The 27,722-nt window shown below is 37.8% G+C and overlaps 1 protein-coding gene across 1 annotated transcript in view; it reads left to right on the top strand.

Moving 5' to 3' along the window:
• LOC145667826 (neprilysin-11-like) overlaps nt 1–9,114 on the top strand; it is a 124,036-nt gene extending 114,922 nt beyond the window's left edge. Inside the window, exon 18 of the mRNA XM_081735258.1 lies at nt 8,788–9,114. Coding sequence (XP_081591384.1) covers nt 8,788–8,961 — 174 coding nt within the window. The 3' untranslated portion in view covers nt 8,962–9,114. The remainder of the gene's footprint in view (nt 1–8,787) is intronic.
• Nucleotides 9,115–27,722: the final 18,608 nt, after the last annotated feature.

Genomic DNA, 27,722 nt, shown 5'->3' with positions numbered 1-27,722 from the left:
AGAACTAACATTAGTCCTTAGTGCGTTTAAGTACACTAACGATGCAGTAACAATTGCCGTTAACACTATGTTTCTACCTCTATTTGTATAGAATTTGATATTTCTGAAGTTGGCCCCTCCAACAAAAATCTTGAATAAATCTCAAAATATGGTAGCACTAACGTTAGTGCTTAGTGCGTTTAAGTGCACTAATGATGCACTAATGATTGCCGTTAACACTATGTTTCTACCTCTATTTGTATAGAATTTGATATTTCTGAAGTTGCCCCCCACCAAAAATCTTGAATAAATCCCAAAATATGGTAGCACTAACGTTAGTGCTTAGTGCTTTTAAGTGCACTAACGATGCACTAACGATTACTGTCAACCCCATGTTTCTACCTCTATTTGTATAGAATTTGATATTTCTGAAGTTGGCCCCCCCCACCGAAAATCTTGAATAATCCCAAAATATGGTAGCACTTACGATAATGCTTAGTGTGTTTAAGTGCACTAACGATGCGCTAAGTTTTGTGAAAATCTGTCTGCATAAAGATGGGTGGGGGGCTAACTTCATATGAAGTTGGTCCCCCACCAAAATCTTCAATATCTCGTAAATGCTAAAAACACTAACGTTAGTTCTAAATGCACTAACGTGCACTAACGATGCATTAACGATGTGCAACGTTTGATGTAATTTGGGAGAGGAGAGGTGGGGGACCAACTTCAGGCACGTAATTTTTTTTTTGCGGTACATTCCGGTAAAAACGTACCATAAACGATTGACATAGTCTTATCTCGAAATACCAAGGTGGGGGGTTCTGGAAACGGCAGCCCCCTAGTTAAAACTGTCATACTTTTGTACTGGAAGTTATACAAACAAAAATGTTTGCGATACATTCCGACACAAATGTTGTTAAACGATTTGCATAGGTCTCGTATCAAAATTCCGAGGGGGTATGAAAACGGCAGCCCCGGAGTTTGAAACTCTCGTATCTTTGTACCGGAAGTGGTAAAGAAAAGAGTTTAGCGAAACGTTTCTGATCAAAAGTGGTGCAAAGAGTGGGCATAGGTTTCATTTCCAAATTCCTGGGTGCGGGGCTGCCGTTTCCACAGTCCCTCTTGAAAACTCATATAACTTCGTACCGGAACTGGTACAAACGCAACTTTTTGCGGTACATTCCGGCACAAACGTAGCTCAAACGATTGCCATAGGTTTTGTTCTGAAATTCCTAGGTGGGGGCTGCCGTTTCCCCAGCCCACAACATTAACACCCTTATAACTTCGTACCGGAAGTGGTACAAACGAAAATTTTTGCGGAACATTCCGGCAATAACGTAGCACAAACGATTGCCATAGGTTTTGTTTCGAAATTTCACTTTAGGGGGTTTCCGTTTCTCCACTTTAAAACCCTTATAACTTCGTACCGGAAGTGGTACAAACGAAAATTTTTGCGGTACATTCCTGCATAAACGTAGCACAAACGATTGGCATAGTTTTCGTTTCGAAATTCCCAGGTAAGGGGCTGCCGTTTCCACAGCCCCCCACTTTAAATCCCTTATAACTTCGTACCGGAAGTGGTACAAACGAAAATTTTTGCGGTTCATTCCGGCACAAACGATTGACATAAGTTTTGCTTTGAAATTCCTAGGTTGGGGGCTGCCATTTCCCCAGCCCGCCACTTCAAGACCCTTATAACTTCGTACCGGAAGTGGTACAACCGAAAATTTTTGCGGCACTTTCCGGCACAAACGTAGCACAAACGATTGGCATAGTTTTTGTTTCGAAATTCCAAAATTGCAGGCTTCCGTTTCTCCAGCCCCCCCAATTCAAAACCCTTATAACTTCGTACCGGAAGTGGTACAAACGAAAATTTTTGCGGTACAAACGGCACAAACGATTGCCATAGGTTTTGTTCTGAAATTCCTAGGTGGGGGCTGCCGTTTCCCCAGCCCCCCACATTAAAACCCTTATAACTTCGTACCGAAAGTGATACAAACGAAAATTTTTGCGGAACATTCCGGCAATAACGTAGCACAAACGATTGGCATAGGTCTTGCTTCGAAATTTCACTTTAGGGGGTTTCCGTTTCTCCAGCCCCCACTTTAAAACCCTTATAACTTCGTACCGGAAGTGGTAGAAACAAAAATTTTTGCGGTACATTCCGTCACAAACGTAGCACAAACGATTGCCATAGGTTTTGTTTGAAATTCCAAATTTGGAGGCTGCCGTTTCTCCAGCCCCCCACTTTAAAACCCTTATAACTTCGTACCGGAAGTGGTACAAACGAAAATTTTTGCGGTACAAACGGCACAAACGATTGCCATAGGTTTTGTTCTGAAATTCCTAGGTGGGGGCTGCCGTTTCCCCAGCCCCCCACATTAAAACCCTTATAACTTCGTACCGGAAGTGGTACAAACGAAAATTTTTGCGGTACATTCCGGCACAAACGTAGCTCAAACGATTGGCATAGGTTTTGTTTTTAAATTCCTAGGTGGCGGGCTGCCGTTTCCCCAGTTCCCCACTTTAAAACCCTTATAACTTTGTACCGGAAGTAGTACAAACGAAAATTTTTCCTGCACATTCCGGCACAAACGTAGCACAAACGATTGGCATACTTTTTGTTTCGAAATTCCATGGTTGTGGGCTTCCTTTCTCCAGCCCTCCCACTTTAAAACCCTTATAAAATCGTACCGGAAGTGGTACAAACGAAAATTTTTGCTGTACATTCCGTCACAAACGTAGCACAAACGATTGCCATAGGTTTTGTTTTGAAATTCCTAGGTGGGGGGCTGCCGTTTCCACAGCCCCCCACTTTGAAACCCTTATAAAATCGTACCGGAAGTGGTACAAACGAAAATTTTTGCGGTACATTCCGTCACAAACGTAGCACAAACGATTGCCATAGGTTTTGTTTTGAAATTCCTAGGTGGGGGGCTGCCGTTTCCACAGCCCCCCACTTTGAAACCCTTATAACTTCGTATCGGAAGTGGTACAAACGAAAATTTTTGCGGTTCATTCCGGCACAAACGTAGCACAAACGATTGCCATAGGTTTTGTTTTGAAATTCCTAGGTGGGGGGCTGCCGTTTCCACAGCCCCCCACTTTGAAACCCTTATAACTTCGTATCGGAAGTGGTACAAACGAAAATTTTTGCGGTTCATTCCGGCACAAACGATTGCCATAGGTTTTGTTTGAAATTCCAAATTTGGAGGCTGCCGTTTCTCCAGCCCCCCACTTTAAAACCCTTATAACTTCGTACCGGAAGTGGTACAAACGAAAATTTTTGCGGTACATTCCGGCACAAACGTAGCACAAACGATTGCCATAGGTTTTTTTATCGAAACTCCAAGGTGGGGGGGGGCTGGTGAAATGCACCTGCAGCTATGGGCGAGCAAGCAAAGCACGTGTCCCGGGCGCGTGGTTAAAGGGGCGCCTAAAAGAGAGGTTATATATTAGTACTTTTCCTCGAGGTATTTAATACTTTTCATCAGAGTGCGAAATCATGAAATCAAAGTGAGAGGAGACTGGAGACGTGAAGAGAGGGAGAGAGAGAGAGAGAGAGGAGAAAACGCTCGCACTTTTACACTTCAAAGTAAATTAAGTCTTATTTATTTTTTCTGTCCCCCTCCTCCCCCTCCCCTAAGTTCTACTGTCAAAGTAAATAGCTAAAAACACTCCCAGGCCAGAACCGCATCTACGTTGGAAATTTGATCGAGATCGGTCGCTCGGTGCAAGAGATTAAGAAAAAATGAAATGAAACCTTTGAGTTTTACGTCCCACAGTTATGCCGGTTAGGCTGAGGGAGAAGCTGATGATGAGTAATGAATTAAATGGTTGAATGAAGAAAGTGGGAGGAAACGGGGGAACCCCGAGAAAACCCACGCACACGGTGTTTGTCCACCACAAGGTTCACTTGGCGGGGCTAGGATCGAACCCGGGACCCCAAGCACCAGAGGTGAACGCTCTACCACTGAGCCACCGCGGCCCCCGGCCGGGAATCGAACCCGGGTATCCCACGCCAAAGGCGTGTTCACTAACCACTTAGCCACGAGGGAGCTCATCTGTGAGGCAGTGTAACCTCCCCCCCCCAAAAAAAAAGAAAAAATCGCACACTGGATGTTTGCGCAACTGAGGATCAAAACATTCTCAATGGAGTATGAGAAATAGTAAACGTCAATCAATGTGTGCTTTTGCTTATTCATTACTTCGTTAATACTTAATTCCTTCTAGAAATAGTGAAACAATACTATGAAGAAACACTAATTAAACTAATAACAATTACGTTGTATTTCTTACCACACCACGAAAGTAATATACCGTTTTTACCACCCATAGAATTTGAACATAGTACTATACTGCATTTGTCACGCCGTAACGAAAGCTGAAATTCAAACACCTGGCACTCGTAACTGTTGAAGCTGTGTTTTAGCTACCTGTATATCACGCGGCCTGCGATGGTACTCCTCATACGTCACAGCCCAAAGCCAGGAAACATCACAAACAGAAGACAGGGGCACAAGCAGTGCCTGACACTTCACGAACTCAAACCCACCAAGACTCAACTCAACATGACCTTCAATTACGTTCTAGAAACCAAACCAATGCTAAGGCACAAACTCACCAACTTCTTATATGAAAACACAAGAAAAAAATCTAACTTTTTGGTTCCAAAGTGATGACATGACAATAATACTAAAAAGGTTTTAATTTTCAGTAACCCAAACATTAATTAACTAAGGAATATAACAAAGCAAAAATAAATAAATAAAAATAAAAATAAATTAAATTAAAAAATAAAAACCTGACAAGTAAGCTCTCCCTGACTACTTTTTTTTTTTAATTTCAGTGAGGCTGTAAAATATGTCAATATCTTCGTAATATATATATATTTCATTGTAAACAAGTTCTTTAAACAAAAGAAAGCTCTGTAGTAGAGCGCTTACCTCTGACGCGTTAGGTCCCTGGTTCGATTCCTGCTCCCGACAAATAGGCTTTTGGTGAACACTGTAGGTGTGGTTATTCTTAAGACTCTCCAGTGTCCTTATACTTTCTTGATTCCACCATTATCATGTATCTTATCGTCAACTTCTCACTTACATTGATGTACAATCATGGGGCGTTAAACTAAAAGCAAAAAAAAAAAAAAAAAAAATCTTGCAAATATCCTAGTAAAAATGAGTTTTCTAGACTACACAAGTGACCCCGCGTAGCGTAGTCGCTAACGCTCTCGCCTTCGGTGCGAACGGTCCCGGGTTCGATCCCGGTGGGGGAACTCGGTCGAAAAAGTATCAAAAGATTTTAAGTCCAACCATCCTGAATGAGGTTTCCTTGGGTTTTCCTCATTCACAGCAGGCAAATGCCGGAGTGGTACCTAACATATAGATCCCAGGCCGTCTTCTTCCTTCCCCAATCCTTTCTTCCCTTGCTTTCCCCGGATAGTGTGCTCACCGAGGGACGTCATCCCTCATATGTGACGGGCTAACAAGGCCATTGATGCCGAAAGCCCAGAAATCTAAATCCTAAATCTTCACTACACAAGGGAATTTTCGCGCTGAAAACGGTTTATTAGCAATTATGTTAAGCAGCCCTGTAGTAAATCTGCACTAAGTAATAAACCGTCACATATAAAACGGAATGAATAAACACATAACATTCATTTTGCTACCTTGAAACGTAAAATGTTTCAAAACATTAATATTCAAAGAATTCTCAAAATTCAGATTCACCCATTCCATTCTCCTCAATCATTAACGAGTTACAATAGTAAGAATTGTAGTCATAAACTACATTACTTACTTAGTACTATATTCAAGCAAGTTACACTAAAAGAATATATAATTAATGGAATATTTAACTAAAGTATTAGTTAACTAGTGTACTTACCCAGGCATTTGTTTCCTTCCTCTCTTCTTTTCCGTTTGTAAACAACCTCGTTTCGCAAGCAAAAGACGGTAGTTCAATGACGTCAGCCATGGCGAAAGAAAGAGGTGTCTATAGGCGGCCTGGATCTCACACACAGATGGACGTATATAACATATAGCTGAAGTACTTAACATACGTATACGTATGTAAAATACGGAAGATTGTTAGATGTCAGACATCCTGCAGCGACATGATGTAATATCTAAGCGGTTAAAAGGCAGTACCTGTGTAGTATACGGATAAAGTACGCTCCGTACAGATTTCCTTAGTAAACATAACGAATCCTTGTATTTGTACAATATACCGCTGTCCGGATAATGGATTTTTCTCAGTGTATTTTGCCTTAAGGTAGATTCTAATCCATTTACGTGTTCAAAGTACTTACGCAAAATCACTTAGCGCATGGTTAGAGATATTAGTTCCTTTAAGAGTGTATAAAAAGGCGTTGGAAGTTAGAGAGCAGGAATAAGAGATTTGATTGTTATTAGGCTGGTGCGAATGGAATGTCCGCTTTGACATCTGATGGGAAATTCACCTCAGGAACACAACACAGTGATAGACCAAAGTCACACATCTAACGTCACAAACTTAGTTCACACCCAACAAGAAGACTCGGGTATTCAGACAGTCTGGAGGCAGTGCGTTGCGGAGCAGAATCATAGGAAAGTGTACCATAGAGAACACATAATTGTGTGTAATTTTTCTTTACGAATTCAAACTGGGACATTCCGCACAGCAAGACACGAAAAAAAAATACCAGTGTGTTTTGGCCGTGAATGGTGAATGGCCCGTTAGTTTCTCAAATTTCACACCGGTGATTCAGCATAGCAAACTGAACCCCACACTGACCAACTTCATGTTCGGGTGAGCTTCTCAGGAACGTTTATGGAAACGGACCCTCCAAAATGTGTTCGTCCAATTGAAGACAAGTTAGGCATACATCATAGCATTTGGATTGGTGTCTCCGTGTAATTGGTAAAGTGAAAAAGCGACTCACGGATGGACATGAGCTGACACCATCTGTTTGGAGTGTACAGTTCTCTGAGTGTGTTTAATAACGTAGATTTCCTGCCTCAGATTGGCACTTTTAATAAAAAATATGGATCTCCTACGACAATCGTAAATGTTTAGGACAGTGATTGGGTCGTTATCAACGAACGGAACAGTGTTCAAATGACCATCTATCCACAGAATGAGTTGCTCATTTTATGGTGGGTGTGATCTTTAATGTCTTTCTACGTTGATGTAAAAGCGGATTGTTATAGTCCTGAACTTGATGAAATACAACCTAAATACAGAAATTTCTATTTGTTTATTCTTTTGGCTTTTGAAATGACGCACCTGGAGTGCATATTTTGTTTGGACCAACCTTAGTGTTACAATTAAGAACACTACCTATACTAGAACTATACAGGAGAGCTCAATTCCGCATTTGATACAACTCTTAGATGTGTTTCATAAATCACAGTAACCCCATGGTAAAATTCTCACTTCTATAATGTGCTCACAGCTTCGTTTATTATAAAAATCGTATTGACAGAACTAATATGGTTGAGAGTTTCGTTCCAACTATTATTTCAAAATTATCGTTCCTGTTTGCTTAAGAGCCGTGTATGTGGGTAATAAAATCTTACTACAGAGTTACTAAGTCATTATATTAAACTGGCACAAGCTTTAAAAGATACAATGTATCATTAGGACTAATCAAATATGTTACAGCGATCTATAATTGCACTAATTTATAAACACACTAGAAATTACAGTCTGATAATAAAATCAAAACACATCAAATCATTATTTGAAATACAATATTTTAATGCTTTTTCACTATACATGGAACAACAGAAAAATATAGATGATAAATTTTCTACTAAATAATAGCTTCAATAATGTCTGAAAATCCTAATCCTTTTTTTTTTTCAATTCTCACGTGGTAACTTGTACTACTATGTCATAAATATGTGGAATAAATAAGTGAATTATTCTTGTTTTTGTAATAGGTTCAAGTTTAGTTATAATTTCCTAAATTTTATTTCTTTGTTTAATTATAATTTCCCAAATTTATTTCTTTGTTTCTTATTTTATGACTTTCAGTTATAATTTCCCACATTTTATTTCTTCTCTTTAGTTTATGACGTTTAGTTATAATTTTCCAAATTTTATTTCTTTGGTCCTTAATTTATGGCATTTTTAAATAATTTTCCACATTTTATTTCTTTGGTCCTTAACTTATGGCATTTTTAATAATTTTCCACACTTTATTTCTTTGGTCCTTAACTTATGGCATTTTTAATAATTTCCCATATTTTATTTCTTTGGTCCTTAACTTATAACATTTTTAATAATTTCCCATATTTTATTTCTTTGGTCCTTAATTTATGACGTTAGTTATAATTTCCTACATTTTATTTCTTTGGTCCTTAATTTATGGCATTTTAAAATAATTTTCCACATTTTATTTCTTTGGTCCTTAACTTATGGCATTTTTAATAATTTCCCACACTATTTTTCTTTGGTCCTTAACTTATGGCATTTTTAATAATTTTCCATATTTTATTTCTTTGGTCCTTAACTTATGGCATTTTTAATAATTTCTCATATTTTATTTCTTTGGTTCTTAATTTATGACATTTTGTTATAATTTTCCACATTTTATTTCTCTGATCCTTAATTTATGGCATTTTTTAAAATAATTTCTCACATTTTATTTCTTTGGTCGTTAATTTATGACATTTTGTTATAATTTCCCACATTTTGTTTCTTTTGTCCTTAATTTATGACATTTTATTACAATTTCCCACATTTAATTTCTTTTCTCCTTAGTTTGTGATGTTCAGTGTAGTAGTATCTTACAGAATTAACATTTCTTTCTCTCTATTGCAGCTTTGGTGTGAGCATTCAACGCCTCAAGTCATGGCACAAGATTTGGATGATGAGCATAGTCCGAATATAGCGCGAGTCTGGGGTGCTCTCTCCAATTCTCCTGAATTTGCCAAAACATGGAAATGTCGTGTTGGCAGTTTCATGAATCCTAAGAAAAAGTGCCAAATATGGTGATTTAAACGGAATATTCTGTTTGATACATTTTTTTTACAGTGTAACTTAGTTCTTGGCTGACACATCTTGATCTTGGATAAACAACTAGAGAATTCTACAGCTTAGAAATGGTATTACCATTATGCGTATATGAGGATACAATCTTTGACTCAAATGTCACAACATTCTACAAAGAAAATAAAAAAGAAAGACATCATAAGCTGAATTGTATGCAGGTTGAACATGTAAAGATTTTCACTAAAAACGATTCATTTTTTTAAAAAGTATTAGCCTTGAGCTATCTGTTCATTAATGTTTCATCTGGTTCATTTTATGCATATATTGTTTGCATTAATGTTTCATCTGTTTCATTTTATGCATACATTGTTTTCATTAACATAAACACAAAGATAGCTTATACAAACACTAAAAATGGGGTAAAATGAGGTAAAAGTGAGGGGAAGTTTAATTCCAGTGAAAAGTATAAAATAACTAAAATCAAAACCCTTCCAAACGATGCCATCTAGGCAAGCGGTGTGGTAAATCACACCACCGGTAGTCCAGCAACCAGCCTAGTAAATCGCGCCATCGGTAGCCCAGCTACCGGCCTCGTAAATCGCACCATCGGTAGCCCAGCCACTGGCCTGGTAAATCGCACCTACGGTAGCCCATGTTGCACTGCAATTAAAAGTAATTAGTATGATTCAATGACAAGAAAATCAAGTAGTAACTTTCCTCCTAAAATTGTTTCTATTATGAAATGTATTAACACTGCACGTGGTGACTTGTAATGAAGAAAGGTCATAAAAAAAAAAAAAAAAACAACATATTGTTAACATGAATAACAAAACCCCTGCTTTCTTACAACTCGTAATTTTGACATGCTGAATATTGGACTATATATATGCCACATTGACTTGACACCCAGTCTTCCGTTTCAGGTGTTGCTATCGGCTGAAGGAATTCCACTCTCTTTCGCTAAGGCTCTCTCGCTTAGCAGCTGCTGAACCCTTATTGGCTCAACGCGTGGGTGTGTCGGGGTGTGAGCTTTAGTTCGCATTTTTGTCACGGCTCAAGTCATTTTGGCAGCACAATAATAGACCTAATACGAAGATGAGGAACAAAATGCCGTGATAAAAGAAAACGACGAACATAACGAGAAGCGTTACGAAATGAGAATTAATACATTATCAATAATATGAGCATCATATTATGCGCATCATCTTCAACTTCCTTAACTATAACTTGAGTAGTCCTTGAGCATAATTACTGGCGGATTGATGAGCCAACGTTTATTTGCACAAATTACAAATGTAGATAAGGATATTTTATGTGTACGTCCGCAACACGATTCATGCACCCAGTATTTACAATCGGTACATTGAACCATATTTTCCATTACACTTTCATAACATAGGAAACAATACCACTCTATATCATTTGCAGGTCTTTGTTTCTTTGTAGTCACATCTCAATTACATAATTTCAATATCTAGGCATCACATTTGTTTTAATTTCAGAAAATGTTTGATCTCTATCTTCGCGGGTGATACCTTACTTCGTAGATAGAATAACAATATCTTATTTTGAGTGTGAAATAATATTTTTCTCGGTTTTTTTAATTTTTTTTATAGTTTTGGCTTCTAACGGGCGAATGTTAGCCTAGTAATGTCAGTCTTTGAGGCTGTATTGACGTAGCTTGCTGTCTCCAGGACTTACGCACTTGAAAGGTTCTTATTTAAAACACTTTCGCAAAGAGACACCAAGAAACTTCTGGCATCCTCAATACAGTGTTTGACCGCCTCCTACAACGTTTCAAGTGATCCTTCAGCAACATTTGTTGGGCAAATCGTATCATAGATAGCTGTTCCACTTTGTTCCTTTCGTTGCTTTCAATCTTCCAAAGTGTGTTGTATATCTGCGGCAAAATCCGCATCACTAAATATATGTCGACCAATATGGTATATGCCACTGGGTTTGAAACCGGCATTCACATTTGCCATTGTTGCAGCTAGTGGGGATAGACCTCACTATTAAGAGCAGGCAAATGACGTTAGTGCAGGGGAGGCATGTTATTTCTGTCATTTGGTAATTCCTGCGTCTAGTAATGCTGAAATAGTTTAAATATTATCAGGTCAAGAAGTTATTGACGATATGTTGTGTGGTTCGAAAGTTGAAGCATTAGAATAGTTCGCATATTATCTCGCCAACTCACAGTGGTTCAGGACGAGCAAAAAGCTGGCCAAAACCCAATTTTTGAAAATTGCGTTAGAAGGATACTGGTTTAGTGTATGGATTACGAAATATCCATAGTTTATTATATACAAATAATGAACACGAGTAACATGTAACGTGTGAGTTAGAAAGGGTGAAAGCTAACCATTGTGGACATATCTGTGAAATAGCTGCCAAATAGAGTATTTGTCATTCAAATTCATGGCTTGGTATCTGAGAATATGTGGTTACAAGAAACATTTGTTGTATATGGTACAAACATACCTCTCAAGCACTGCAACTATCCAAAGTGGCTATGCAGTATATTCCATATCTACGAACAAAATATGTTAATGTGACAAAAGCTAATTTGCTTTAGCAAAAAGTCCACAAAACTACAGATATTTAGTATAGTGCCCAGCGTTCCCCAGCAGAGTTATTGAAATGGCCTGAAAGAATAATCCATGATGAATTGTTTTTCAGAAAGTTTAGGTGCGAATATGTGCGAATTCGTGAAATACGTGTTCCTTTGTGATTGAGTGTGGTGACAGGACACTGAAATTAATTATTCCTACTTTTTACGTGCAGGACATCTATAGTTCATAATGATGCTGAGACGCATCCAGGTCAATGCGAAAATGAGAGAAATGTAAGGACGTTGTCAAAGGGAGCAAACACAGCATGTCCAGACCTGGGTTTTGACGTAATTGGACCTTGGGGAAAACCCAGCCCACGTTAGTGAAGACATTCGAATAATTGTTTCCAGGTTTTGCAGCCAAGTGTACCAAAAACTGTATAAGAGTGGCAGAAATCATGACATTTCCTAAAGACACATAGAGAATGGCTTGATGAAGAACTAACATTTAAATTCTGGAGACAGATGGAACGTCGATCAAATCCTGGCGGTTGTCCATCGAAAGATTTCAGAGAACCTATTGACATAACTAAACGGAGGAAAGTGGAAGATTTACGTACATCTGCAAGTACGTCGGAACTGGCTTTTGCTGCCAAAATGAGGCTTCGGGTATCAGAACAACAAGATGCAGAAAAAGTACTTCGTGAGATGACAGAAACAACTTCGACTAGAGTTCGTAAGATGAGACAAGCGTTTATGAGCGCAAAGGGCCAGAGCATTTTACTTAAACCGTGCACCAAAGAAGAGGCGCGTGCATTGCTTCTCGGTCGTAAGTTAACCAAAAACCAATACAACTGTCTACGTCTTGGTGCCAAAACACGCAGGGCAGACATTTGTCCAAGTTATCACCAATTACTCGAGGCTAAGAAAGTTGTTACCCGTCAGATGGGAGTATTACTGTTTCAGATGTCAGTGTAGAAATTAAATCTCAAGCTTTATTGCAAAAAAAAAAAAAAAAAAAAAAAAAAAGTTGAACGAGTCCAGTGCATCGAACAGCAGATTCAAGATCACCTATCAACTGTGAATGTCATTGGTTTCCAATTTACTGTGCATCACGAGCTCATTCTCACTGTGGTAGATGGAAAAGTTGTAATGCACTCCTGAACAACAAATCTCTTCGAAAGTGTTATATTTGCAAAGCATCTCCCAATGAAATAAAAGATTTAGAGAGGGTTTCTTTGAAAGACATAGACGCATCCTCATTTCTCTTTGGATTGTCAGTGTTACATGCGTACATACGATTTTTTGAGTGCCTCCTTTATATTGCATATAGACTCGATTTCAAGATATGGCAAGTTCGAAAGAAGCACAAGGAACTATTGAAATCACGAAAACATGAGATTCGGAAGCAGTTTAGAGCAAAAATAGGCCTTAATGCGATAGGCCCAAAGTAGAAGACAGTGGAACAAACAAGGATGTGAACACTACTAGATGTTTTGTGGACTCACACCGATCTTTGCAAATAATGGGGATTTCTGAACAACTGATTACACGTTTTTCGGTGATATTATACGTAATCAATTCTGGACTTGATATTGATCCCAACGTTTTTGACAGTTATGCACTGGAGACAGACTGACTCTTTGTTCATCTTTACAGTTGGTTCTATGTGTCTGCTAGTGTCTATAAAATTCTTGTTCATGGATCGGGTACAGAATGCCATTTTACCAATAGGTCAGCTTTCTGAAGAGGCACAAGAGGGACTTACGAACATTTCGGAAAGATCACTCATGCAAATTCTCTCGCACTATTACGAATCAAGATATGCTGCATATGCTCCTTATTACTTTTGATCCCTTTCTTTCGAGTATTAGGCACATGGCTACCGGGAAGAGAAGACGTTGCTTGTGACACGAAGGACGACTGCTGTTAAAGACGTCGGAGCGTGGAGCATAAGGAGCCAACGCGGCGTCCAGCAAACAAAAGAATGAAGGCATTCCATTTTTATTCAGCGATATTGATAGTGACAGTAATGATTGACTTACAAATGTGATTTACAAAATGAATTCTCGTTTTTCATTTATGTGTGTGAGTGTAATGAAGACTTGTATGCATGAATGTAGTGCAGATTTTTATGTGTGTGTGTACTGACGTAATGCATACTAATACGTAGTACTTAATCAGTATTTACAAACATTTCCTACAAACTCTCTCCAGCACACAGGCTAGCGCCACCGAACGATGAACGTGTTCGTTAATTCTTAGTACTATAAATATACAATTTTCACATATTTGAGGCATTAAAAGCATTTTGTACATTGTTATAAACGGTTATAGGTTTTGACCAGGTTTTTGCTCGTTCTGAACCACTGTGCAACTTCATGACTTCTAAATTTTAGAAGTGAGTGGTGTCAATCTAAAAGAATAATCTTTTCGTAATGATGTCTTGAAGGAAGTGGTTCAACTATTTGAAAAACGTGGCCCCGCGTAGCGTAGTCGCTAACGCTCTCTCCTTCGGTGCGAGCGGTCCCGGGTTCGATTTCCGGTGGAGGCACTCGTTCGAAAATGTGTAACACGCTTTTTCAGGCCAGCCAACCTGAATGAGGTTTTCCTGGGTTTTTCTCATTCACACCAGGCAAATGCCGGGGGGTTCCCAACTTATAGGTCCCAGGCCGCTTCCTTCCTTCCCCAATCCTTTCTTCCTTCCCTTTCCCCGGATTGTGTGCTCGCCGAGGGACGTCATCCCTCAAAAACGTGAAGGGATAAATGGCCTTAGATGCTGAAAGCCCAGAAATCTAAATCCTAATCCTAATCCTATTTGAAAAACATCATTGACCTACTCTAATTCTACTACTTTTACTAAGCTTCCTGGAGGAGCAACGTGGGCGAGTGTACAATCCATCCATTGCCTTTTAGATATAATTATCGGTGGTATGAAAAATCTATTGACATTTGTGTAACAAACAACAGTAGTGATCACATCTCTTTCTGCACTGGAAATACCATCAACACAACACTTTCCTTTTTCGGCTAAAATCTTAGGAGCATTTTTTTCGCAATCTTTAAAACCTTGTATCTCTACGTTAAACGTGGAAAACAATTAAGATTATTGCCATTTACAATCATTTCAAGAACGTTCAAAGACTGTTATACATTATTGTTCTGTACATGCATACATCCTTTTCTGTTGAAGACTAAGATTTGGGTTCCGTTTGAGAAATCCATTATGAATGGATTGTTGGAGTGAGGCTTAACTTCAAGAAACTGGTATGCTAATTTCCTTACTCTATTGGTATTTGTCTAAGTAATCAAGCTTCAACTAAAAAATTACTTGTATTACTTCTTGATTTAGCATCTGTTTGTAGAGCGATACTACCACACCATAATCTACTACCTGGCCAACTTTTCCGCGGGAATGATTCAAAAAAATCTTTTAAAAGTAAAATATATACTACAATATTCATGTAGGCGGATATTTCCTTCTGGATGCGGAATGACGGAAACTTTATAAGCAGGAGCTTCATAATTTATACCATGTATCTAGTACTGTTAAGATCATTAAGTCTAGAACGCTCAAGTCATGTACTAGAATGGACAAAAGTAGGAGTGCTTTCAAAATTTTAACTTGAAACCCGATCATAGAAAAAGACCTAGACACAGATGAGAAGATAATATTAAGATAAATCTCGCGGAAATAAGAATACAAAGTAGAAACTGGATCGAGTTTGGCTAAGGACAAAAGTCACTGGAGAGCTTTTGTGAAAGCGATACTGAATCATAAGCCATTGAGTTAGTTAGGATTCTTTTAAAGTACATTTCATATCCACAGGAGTCCATTTACCATAGGTCTTACACGTTTCTTATGTACGTGATTATTCTCCTTTCTTCTTTATGCTAATACATAAAGAGAAAACACACTTATTCGTACTCTTCGCATCGTTGTGGTTCGACCTATGCGCCCAAGCCAATTTGAACAAAAATAATGCCCCTGTCTAACATTCTAAGTACATATTCCAAGTAATACGTTTACGTCTATTATACAACATAAATATTACAGGTAATTCAAATGCAAAATAAGGGATTCATCTTCCCTATATAACCTTGTGAAGCATTGGTAAAAATAGCAGCATACACGCTTGTTTTCTTGGAGCGTATGCCAGCCCGTCATACTTCACCATAAACTATCAAATGGATGGACGACACCTGAAATAAGTTTAGATTCCAGTTGTTGACGGTAAATGGCACCTATGTCCATTGGGCTTTTAGAACGTTAATGGTGCGATTTACAAACTAGTACAACTCTCCTCTATATTTTCTACATACAATACAAGTACACAAGTACAGTATATGTAGATAGCAATACATCAATATGCAAGTATATATACGTATATTCTTGTTGATACATATAGTCTATTATACAATACGATCTACTAGGCCTTGCAGAAAGAAATAGGATGATTTTTACATAAGGTTTTGCAAGTAACTAATAAAAGTGAATCATGAATATGTCTTAATGTAGGAAGATAATAGTAGCCAGTTTTCTTTGGGAACAGGATCACAGAGCAGGCCTATCATTTATACGCAATTCCAAATAAAGCCAATTGGATTGTAAAAGATATATATATATATATATATATATATATATATATATATATATATATATATATATATATATATATATATGCAGTGCCGTATTTAGGATTTTGTTTCGGGGGTGACTATGCACAACACGTGAATAAGCAACTATATTTTTTATTTTGATCCTTTAAAATACACAAGGGCGTCATTGGGGAAACAGGGTGCAATTGCCCAACTGAGTTTGAGAATTAAATATATTTTAATCGATTGTCTACTAATATACTAGAAAATGACATGAAACTCGTATGTCAGTGGAGGATCTTACCTTCCCCCCCCCCCTTAGGCAAATCTGAAACGACGCTCCTGCAAACACACGTTGAATATTTGTAATCTCATTTCAACTTAATTGATTTCATTTTAGAAAAAAATTGAAATATTCAGACTTATCTGTGTACGTTTTTACCTGAAAGAAAATATTGAAACAAGTTGAAGCTGAAATATACCGGTATTGATTGCAGTTTTAGTGGCAAGAATTGCAAACTGATGAATCTTACGTAATACGATACACACAAACATTTAGCAGTGAATCTAACCTTTTATTCTATTCAAAGAATTAAAAGGAAGCATCCTCTTGACCTACCTAATTTCCCGGGCTACTTATGTCCCCCTCTTGATTTTCTTTAATTCAAACCTTTACCTTTCTTTACAACTAAACGATGTAAATATTCCTTTGCTATTATAACTAAAGTCCCGTTATGTTGATGTCCGTTCAAGTTGGTGTCGAACACAAGTTTCGCTTATCACCTCCTCTTAGTTTTGGTGTTATTGATGACAGTTGACTTGAATCACAACTAACAACAATATGATGGGAGAAACGAAAGAAAGTAACAATTAAGAAAAAGAAACAAAAGAGTAGAATGCAGTTCTTACATGGAATGAAAATTGACAAATACAGTATTATTTCTGAACAAAGAGCATGTGAAAATGGAAAGTCAATGAAATTCTTAGAAATGGTAAGAAGGATTATTGTTGTACGTACGTGGAATGCGAAAAACTAACAAATTTATTTCGTGGGGGGGGGAAGCTTGAGCCCGATAGTGCACCCCCTAGATACGTCACTGTATGTATGTAAAGAGATACAAACAGAGATTATGTATCACGAATAATGTTTACGAAAGCTAATACTGGGAACTCTATGTACATCAAGTTTTGTCTATTAACCAGATAAAAAATTAATTCATGGTGTGTTTAAAATGTAGTCGGGAGTCGCTCAGACTCTAGACTTAAATTGAGGAACTAACTACTAATCTGGAACATACAGTATTATAAACAATAGACATTCTCTATGTGTAGGCTCTATAACTGACGCGTTACGCTCTTTTGCATAAGGTAAATCACTTTAAGCAAACACAGACATCAAATTGACATTATTGTTGTTTTTACCAAATTACGAGTTTTTTTTACACCTCATATGTTAATTTTTGTTATTATAACTGTGTACACCGATTCAGTACCATTGTGTGATTAGAATGATTAATGTTGAAGAAATTAGAAAACAGCTCTACTGATAGATGTAAGTCCTACTGCAAATTAACCAATCCAATTTGACACATACACACGTATGAACCCTCTTCATAATTTGTGATTATTAAGTATTTTATATGTAAGATGAAGTAGGCCTATTGTATTCAGAAACGCTTTTGTACTGTACAGAAATCTCTATTCAATGTATAGACTTAAACATCTTAAGAGGAAAATACTGAAAATGAATCTTTGGAGTGAGAATGGAGCTCCATTCCACAGGATATTGTAAAACCAGTTATTTTGGACCACTGTCATTGTACTGAATTACTGTATTAAATTTGTGATATAAAGCTATTTTTGTAATAATTAAGGTATATTTTTCTTTATTTTTAGTGATTGTAGTTTATGTCATCAAAATGTACACTTTGAGATCATCCCGCACTGAGATGTCTTTACCACATACGAGTGAATTCCAAACTAGAATGGGGGTCACGGTGGCTCATGTCTGGTAGAGCGCTTATCCCTGGTGCGTGGGGTCCCTGGTTCGATTCCCCGTAAAGTACGCGGTGGGCAACCTCGTGTTCGTGGTTATCTCAGGGTACTCCCCAATAGGGTGTACCGAAAAAAACTTTTTTTTTCGAAATGTTAAGGTTGGTAGTGCGGAAAAGTGGCCATTTGTGACCAAAAAGACGCCAGATTTTTTTCAGATTTTTTTGGAGGCCGTTTAGGTGGCGCTCATAGACTTTGAAGTTTTGGTTATGCAACCACGCACAACAATTTCACAAAATTCTTAATAATTGATTATTTTATGTAATTATTTGTAGGTTAAAGTAATTTCTCATTTGTTCCTGGCAAATATATTAAATTTGTGCCTCAAGGGGGGGTCCTATGTTATTTACGTATTATTTTTGGCTAGAAAAGTGATTTTCGGCTAAAATTCCTTTCTTTCTATGGATTTTTTCTAATTTCTTTTCAGTTTGAATTTTTTCGATAGTTTCTCGATATAAAACACTAAAACACGGTTTTTCAGCGTTCAAATTTATTATCGTTTCTCAGTCTCTGTCCAGCTCTTCGCTTATTTTCATTGCTAATTGTGCTATGAAAATAACCCAAAGCTCACCACGAGGAGGTAGCTGGACTGCGAGCTCCACCCACCCACCCACTCCAAATTATCATAGTAAACAGAAGTTTACTAAGATGCTAGTCAGGATTTTCTTTTAGTTTTCTCCTTTAACTTTATAGTCACTTTTTGTTTCAAATGTCGGCATATGTCCTCTAGATTTCAATTTTGCTTTGATGTAGCCCTCACGTGCGCTGGCGGCGAAAACGGAAGAAGCAGCCTCTGTAACAATTTTCACAAGTCGCTCTACACCTTGGATGTGACAGGGGAAGTCTTGAAATTCTACTATTTTTTGATTTTAATGTATTCATCTACTTCTTCATTTGTCATCTTCTTGGTCAACGGAGGCTCGTGGAGGGAGCATGAAGCCCAATCAATCATCTCATAGTATTGCTCTGCATTAAAATTGATGACTGGTAAAACAAAAGTTTGTATTCTCTTGCCTTTTGTCAATCCTCTTGCTTTCTTAATTCTTCTCCAGCCAAGACTTCTGATGTCTGGATTTTGATCCGTTACTAAAGCCAGCAGAAGATTTTCAGGATGAGCAAACAATGCATTTTGTTGAATGACCCTATCAGTCAGATTTCTCAAGTGGTCTGGAAGAAATCGGGACAAGTGGATCATATTCCAGAGGTGTCGGGCTCCGTCAGTAATCAGTGGTTTCTTCTTGATCTCAAACCACACCGGTGCGTACACGTTCATTATATACCTTGCAAGAAGTTGCAGCTGTTCAGAGGGGTGGGGTGTGCTTACATACAGCCGAAGAACACGGCATGCTGTCGTTAACCATCGTGACTGGACAAGTGGCCCAGGTTTTTTCCTCGCTAGACTGCGAGGACAAACGCCGCTCGAAACAGCTGAAGAGATATCCAACAGATATTGTTGATCCGTGCTTAAATCTGTTATACCTGACATTTCTTTCACCCAGGGGATTGTGATAGGTTCAAACTTACAAATTGGAAGATTTTCACAGGTTTGTATGGCTGTTCCAATTGGTCCTGAAAGTTTTGACGGACCTTTCGTGGCGCCATATAATGTTGTAAATAAGTGGCGAAACGGCAATTCGTTCAAATGAAGAAGACAAACTGCGTGTTGGAGTGGTTTGCCGACTTTTTCTTCAATCAAACGGATGACTCCACCTTTCCATCCTGTATTTACCGGTGTGCCGTCACATCCGGTCACTTGTATATCACACAAATCAATGTTGTTCTCTACAATGAAATGAAAAATACTATTTTTAATCTCCTCGGCAGTTCCAGATGAGGGCGTTGTGTGCCCTAAATAAACACACCCTGGTTCTTCTACTAAACACACATGTTCTTCAAAGACATCTTTTCGGTAAAAATGATCTCCTTTTTGCTCCTTTGCTAAAGTTTTATCTTTACGCCCATCAAAGTAGTCCACTGATAGGTTTTTGATCTGGTTTTGATGTAGACTCAATTTCAACTTGAAGTTTTTTTTTTTAATTTCTCGCCCCACTTTGTTTTTATCAACAACATTATCTTTGTTGTCATGTGAAATCACTCCCACATCTTCCAAAGTAGCAGATACTATAAGAGCAACTTGTCTCCTCGAAGCCCCTGTTCTATAAGCAGCTGAAGCAACGGCTTTTAGATCTAGACGTTTCTGTGGTTTTCCTGACTTTGAGGCTGATGCCACTGGCTCAAACTCCAAATCACTTGCTCCAGAAATATCAGTTGCACTTGAAGAGTCTTCTTTTACCGGAGATCCGGTCCTCCTCCTCTTCATACTAGTATCTGAAATACTTGTTTCTGATGCAGACCTCTTCTTCCTTCTTTCAGTCTTTTTTAAAATTATTTTCGTCATTTCAGGATCCACTTTTCCAATTATCATTTTTCTATTCGTTCGTTGGTCCATACGAAATGTTTTCTCTGCTTCTGGCACTTTTTTCACTCTTTCACAGTTACACAACTTTCCTGGGTCGGTACACTTGCACGAACAAATTTCAAAGAGTTTGTGTCCACTATCCCTAAAACGTTGTAGTTTTTCTTGAGTCGAAGCACGTTTTGCAGTTTTACGCAAATTCACTGAAGATTTGTTATAATCCAAAATCATGTCCACCACCCGTTTTTTAGAAACTGTAGGAATTGAAGCCTTTGTCCAGATTTGTATCGTCTTATTCGCGGTAGCGTTCGTCAAATCTGTGAGGGAAGAATTTTAACCAAATACATCCTTTCTGTGGTTTCTTTCCCAGAGGAAATGTTTCATAACGTCACGATAACTTGGAAGTCTATTGTCGGGAAGCTCTTCTGGCCAACCAAATAGCAAGTCCTTCTCCGTCTGACGCAACACTTTCTTCTTACTCATTGGAAAAACACTTTATAAGAATTACAAAATGGTAGTAAGTGCGCAGTGAACACTGAACAACGACAAAAAGTAACGCAATTCAATTATCGACACACGCGGAACACTAGCAGTCGACAGTCGCAAAGCTCAAGTCAGACTAAGCGTCTCTTATTGAAAACATACAAACCCCTCTGCCCATCCCCCTTGTAAGCCCTACGAAAGTACCAAAGTTTGCTTCCCACTACCAGCCCCTTCTCCTACTCTCTCTCTCTGCCCAACAATGTTAACACAATCCCTTCCCCCCTAAATCTGTTACTGTATTTTTTTTTTTACATTAAAGTCGCTTTACTTTTTCTTATTTTCTTTTCTTGACGCTTCACCGACATAAAAAAACATAGAACCCTTTCCCTGAGGCACAAATTTTATATATTTGCCGTGAACAAAAGAAACACGATTTTAAAGTAGAAATAAATACATAAAAAGGCAAAATAATAATTTTGTGAAATTGTTGTGCGTGGTTGCATAACCAAAACTTCAAAGTCGATGCGCGCCACCTAAACAATCACCAAAAAATCTGAAAAAAATCTGGGGTCTTTTTGGTCACAAATGGCCACTTTTCCGCACTACCCACCCATTTTGAGAAAAAGTTTTTTTCGGTACACCCTACTCCCCAATGTTCGAAGTGGAAAAAAGCAGAGGCGGTATGTTTTATTACGATTATGCCGTACCGGCTTTTAAAAAATATTGTCTTTAACCAGAAAAACCAGAGACGGTATGTCCTCATTACTGAACAACCAGAGGCGGTGTGGCATACCACCGCATACCGTCTCACTTCGACCACTGGTACTCCCGTTTGCTCCTACTTTCATTCCACCAACTTTTCCGTCATCATCCACTTGTTCTCTTAGCCGACAAGGCATAACATGGGCAGTGTTGCCAACAATCTCTGAAGAAAATAAGCTAGATGAAGTTCAGAAATAAGCTTTTTTTTACGCAAAAATGACTACATTTTGAACTGCTAACCTATAACCCATATTGTAGATTTTAAACCCCTTTTTTGTGTGTAGGATTATAAGTGAATTATAGTACAATTTGAAATGTTGAATTTTATTCGCTGAAGACTAACAAGCAACATATATGACTTGAAATTACAATAAAATTCATCAACAACTCATCTGATTTGTGAAAGTCAACAGCCATATTATCAGTTACATTGAAATAAATCATTATCGATGACGTCGCAACTAGCCGAGGTGCTGGATCTGGATGCACCATTGTTGGATTGTGGATTGGTTGTGTAGATTGCCACACAACCAATACTACTACCACTACTACTACTACTTTGGGCACTACTAATACGGTTTCAGTACTACTTCTTTCGGCATGTCGTAGTCCTTACAACGCTTCTAATTTCTCCGTACATCCATACGAATCGTCATGATTGCATTGAGTGTTTTCAAGCTAATTAGATATCCTGTTTGTTTTCTTTAATAAACTGAAACAACCTCCGTGATTTGAAGAACCGATCAGTTACTAAATTTGTATTTGAAAACTCTCATTCTTGTAACAAAATGCGAAAATTAAAATAATTAAAAAGTAGCAAACTGGGTCGTTACGGGGGCGACGTTAACATTTTTTCTGAGTCGACAAATATCGTTAAGTATTGTAAATCTGTGGGTGGAGAGAAGAAGAAGAAGAAGAAACAATGGTATGTTGTGTAATAAAATATCCTTAGTCAAGAGAAATCAATTAATACGAGTACACTGGCGCAAATCCTGGGGAGATGAGGGGGACATGTCCCCTCCAATCTTGGTACTAGGGGGACTGTCCCTCCCAATAATTATATTTGAAATGTGTTTTTTGAGGAGAAATGTAATGATTTGTGTCCGATTGCCACAAACGAAAGTGAGATGAAATTGATGTCCCCCCCCCCAAAATAAACCTCAAATCTGCCCACCTTCCAATATTGAAGACTTCTCTGCCCCTGATCCTCCACAGCATTGTTTTACAATTTCATAAATATTTTGAACATCGCTTAAAAAAAAAAAAAAAAATATGAGAATGGTCTTACTCGTCCCCTCTCATGTTGAAGACAGATTTGCGCCGCTGTTATATAATGACAAATAGGCTTATTTTTAAAAACATTTACACTTGATTCTCAAAGAAAAAAGTAATTTTACAATTAATTTAACGGCTAATAAAAAAGGCCAAAGTGGCAAAAAAAAAAAAAAAAAAAGAGTTTCATAAAATAAGCTCGATTTAGCCAAAAATAGGTATTTACGAAAATCTAGTATTTCTCAGCTCTGGAGGTTTTTTGGATTTTTGAATAATAACCTGTATTAGCTGACGAAATTATTTTTTCAATATATCGACGGCTTAGTGTCAAAGGAACGTAACTACATTTTTTTTTTTTTTTTTTTGAGATACGAAGATTTTTTACATTATCAGATGTCGAATGTTGTTTCTTTCTGTGAAATAATTATGTCAAAATTCTTCACGATTCTGAAAAACTATTTGTAGATACATTTGTATAACACTAAGCCGTCGATATATCAGACTTGTGGCCATTAGGCTACTGGTTACTTGTTCGCCATTACTTTCCAAAACTATTTATAACTATGTAAAGAAAATGATTTACAAGTGGCTCATGTAATCTGTACTAAAATACAAGTTCAGAAAAGGAAAGCAGTATCGGAATGGAGAATAATCTTTTGATAATTATTATTTAGAAATTCGATGCTGTTCGCATGAAGTTCACTAAAAATGTGTAATCCACGAGATTCTGGAATGAATTTATCTTTTCTGCCATCTAGTGTCATTCAGTAAAAGCAACAACTCATAATATCTAATATGGTCCTGCCACTTAGCGGCAAGATTGGAAACTAGCAGCACATCAAAATATTAAAAAATATTTTCGAGCTCAACCCTTATGACTGAATTTAATGTATTTTTAGAATCAACCCAAAGCAAAGAAGGTTTAACAATAATAACAATGATATGTAACACATTTTCTTGCCGTTTTATGGACTTCTTTAATCAACTTATGCCACACATCACTTTAATAGTATATGCATTTCTTGTATAAAAATGTGTGTGCATATATATGTGTGTGTAGGTAATAGGATAATTCTGGAATGCATGGAGTGATATATATAAAATATATAGAGAATGACCAATATTAGTGTCGAATTCATAGCTTTTGGAGTCATTGAGATGAATCGTGACGGTCTAGATGGCGTTTAAACCCAATTTTAGCCCTCATTAGCCTCCGTGCGGTGAAATGGTAACACATAATCAAAAACGAACGACATTTGTGTCGAATCAATAGTTTTCAGTGTCACCAGGCGCGCACTGAGAAAACTTTGGGGTCCAAAGTTTGGAGGAGGTCCAATACTAGAAGACACTACGTCTATGTATAATATTAAACCGGTGTTTCTGTATCTGAAAAGGCGATAAGTAAAGCCTAATTGTTAAGTATTGTCACCTATACTCTCAGAAAAAATAGTAGAATTAAATTTATTTTATAACAAGATGAAGGATAGAGATGAAGTGTAAGATCAAATCTTTAGGTTACACCCATCATTTCTCTGCTAAACAAGGATATTTACATTAAGAAAGTATACATATTTACGTACATTGAATTACAGAGTTTTCTGGGAGTCTCGGTGGATCCCCCGCGTGCGTACACTCCTGAGCGTCTCTAAATTAATTGGTAACAGTTCCAATAACGTCTAAGTCCGTCCGGCTTAGCTCCCAGTGGGAGTAAGATCCTGTAGCACTTCTAGGGGGAAGTAAGGGGGATACTTATAACAATAATTAAAAATAATCTATATTAATGCCGTATCGTAGTTTTTCGATCGCTAAGGTAATTAGTGACACTCTTGTAGAAACTTAAGTCCAATTTTCTTCTTCACTAGCACCTGGAGGGGAGGGCAAAGTGAAGTAATGGCATGTAATATCATTAAAAAACTATATTAGTGTGAATTAAGAGTTTTCGGAGTCTCTAAGTTGATTGGTGGCAGTTCTGGTGCCTTTCACAATTGAAATTCCCACGCGTTCTAGCACCGGCCCTTCTACTATCCCCGATCAAGTCAAACTGGCTGTTCTCCATTCGGCTCCCAACTTTGTTGTTTGGTAGCCAGGTGGCGACTTCCGATTGGCCGAGGATAGCTGGCGGATCGAGCACAATGCTCATAAGGCTCACATCTAATTTATTGAACTATGTGTTTACATATTTTTTAAACATAATAGTTGAGATTATACTATGTGTACAATACAAACAGTATTATGTGTGTCTACAATATAAAACACTCTACATATCTTTCTCTGTAGGGAGTAAACAACAGCTTGGTTATCACAATTATGGTCGCTTTAGCAAAATAATACAAAATAGCAGCTGTATCTGCTGCTAAAAGCTACATACAAAATATAGGAAAAGCACGAGGTGCTTACCATTGAAAAAGAACTTCCGCAACGTAAGTAACTATCGTTAGTCCTATGGTAGTATCAGAATAACATACAAACGAGGTAGATGCTTATTCCCATCATAAGCCAAATAAAATTACATTGTAGAAACTGGAGCAACCCCAACAATATACCCAGCAAGAATTTGTCTTGTTCGTTTAGACTTTAGTAACAATGGAAATGAGCATGACCTTATAATATCTAGGTATTTGGGATTACTGACAAGAAATTATTGTTAAAATCAGCTTAAATTCCTATTTTCAACATGATTTTCATGCTGTTCAATGCATAATTTGATGTGCTTTGCAAGATTAAGGTGAACTCGATGGAATAGGTCTGAATTGCCGTCGATTTCAGCACACTGACTGGTAACGCGTTCTGTCAGGGGATTCTTGTAATCTTAATCGAGTAAACGTTCTCTTTCAGCATACCCCAGAAAAATAAATCAAGAGGAGAAAGGTCTGGTCAAATTGATATTTTCATCCAATTTATTTGCAAACCATTCACACACCTGCACAGGCCGGTAGCCAGGCCAAAAATGTAAGAGGGGCGGTAGAATTTGGAAGGGGGGGGCGATCCAACCATTTTATTCTTCATTTGCAAACCTACCGTGAGAATTGTAGATGGAACAGTAAAAATTTAGGGGAGACCGGCCCAATAGACTCCCTTGGATACGGGCCTGCACCTGCATGCATTTATCGGGATCATCTTCATTAAAGTGATGCAATATCTCTAACTTGCACAGATGAAACTTCTCTGCCAGGATTTTGTGGATCGTTCACCTTGGAACACCCAACTCCGTGGATGTCCGACGAAGCGATTTCTTTGGGCGAGCATAAACCTTAGCCAAGACAGTCCCTTTTGTTTCGTCTGAAGTCTTTGGTCGTCCGGAACGGGGTTTGCCAACACACTGTCTGTTTCTTTAAACTTGGTGATTAATTTCCCGACGGCAATAAAACAAATAGCTTGACTATGAGGGTGTCGAAGGTTAATTTTTTCTGCAATATTGCGATACGCCCATCCTTTTAGTCCACTTATGAGTACCAACTCGACTCGTTCTTCTTTAGACAGAGCCATCATTCATCTAGAAAAACAAAAACAAATTACAGTAAAACCTGCCTTCAACGGATCCTTTATTAAACGGAAAACTGTCTTAAAGGGAAATATTTCATGGTCCCATGGATTTTGGAGTAAAAGACATGTAAAAGTCCCTTCATTAAGCGGAAACTCTGTTATGCGGACAACGGAAAACAAAATAAACCTTTAACGGAAAATTCTGAGTTTCAGACTACATCGTTTAGAAAATTTTTAAACATCCTGTGAGAGGGTAAACATATACTTCGTTCTTTTGTTAAATCTTTATGGGCAGTGTTGACCTTCGTCAATTACTACTCATATTCAGCTCCCACAATTTTTCGCTAGTCCTACGTAGCATGTCAGCTGTCAGTCTTCTTTGTAGGCGTACTTCTGTTCCGCTTGTGTAGCAACTAGCGACAGCCAACAAAAATGAGAAGAAAACTGACAAAACAAAGTTCTGGAAAAAAGGAATTGAGATAAAGCAGAAGTTATATATGTCCATCACGTGTCGTGAAAACAAGGAGGAAAGAGTTCAGAGGACTTTCAATTCCAGAGAAAGCTTTTCTGTGACCTGAAGTATACCGCAGCCAAGTAGTAGCAATGTATGCAAAAATCCTGCTTGACTATTGGGAAAAATAAAGGAAAGTGTGCACAGCATATTTTGTGTTTATTTTAAGTTTTTTGGGTATTAATCCGTAGAAGGAAAAAGTACTGTAATTGAACAAGTTGCGTACATCAATATATTTTCTCTTTATGTCCGTTATAAGCATATATATTTTTTTAACGGAAAGGTCTATCTCCATTAAGCAGAAACCTGTCTTTAACGGAAATTTTTGCGAGTCCCGCTCGATTCCGCTGAAGACAGGTTTCACTGTATTAGAATTCCTTGTGCCCAGACTTTATGGACACCCTGTACATCTTACATAGTTGTAACGTTTAATGCTTGAAACTTCGTATTCATAAGAGATAAACTGGCTTTTATGAACAATTTTACATTTTATGACTATTATAGGTGGGAAAAGGCCGATCTTTATCCACCTCCTTTCTAGTTTCGTGTCTACTCCCATCCCGAAAATGAGACGCGAATTGTCATGTTTCTTATTTCGTCCCGAATTTGAAAATGTACTTCACCTTTCGTCTCCA

This window comes from Thermobia domestica, chromosome 13 (assembly GCF_964235325.1).
Source record: "Thermobia domestica chromosome 13, izTheDome1.hap1.1, whole genome shotgun sequence".
In the NCBI taxonomy this organism is placed as follows: domain Eukaryota; kingdom Metazoa; phylum Arthropoda; class Insecta; order Zygentoma; family Lepismatidae; genus Thermobia; species Thermobia domestica.
Note: the sequence above shows the minus strand (reverse complement) of the source record. Positions and strands in the feature narration are given on the sequence as shown.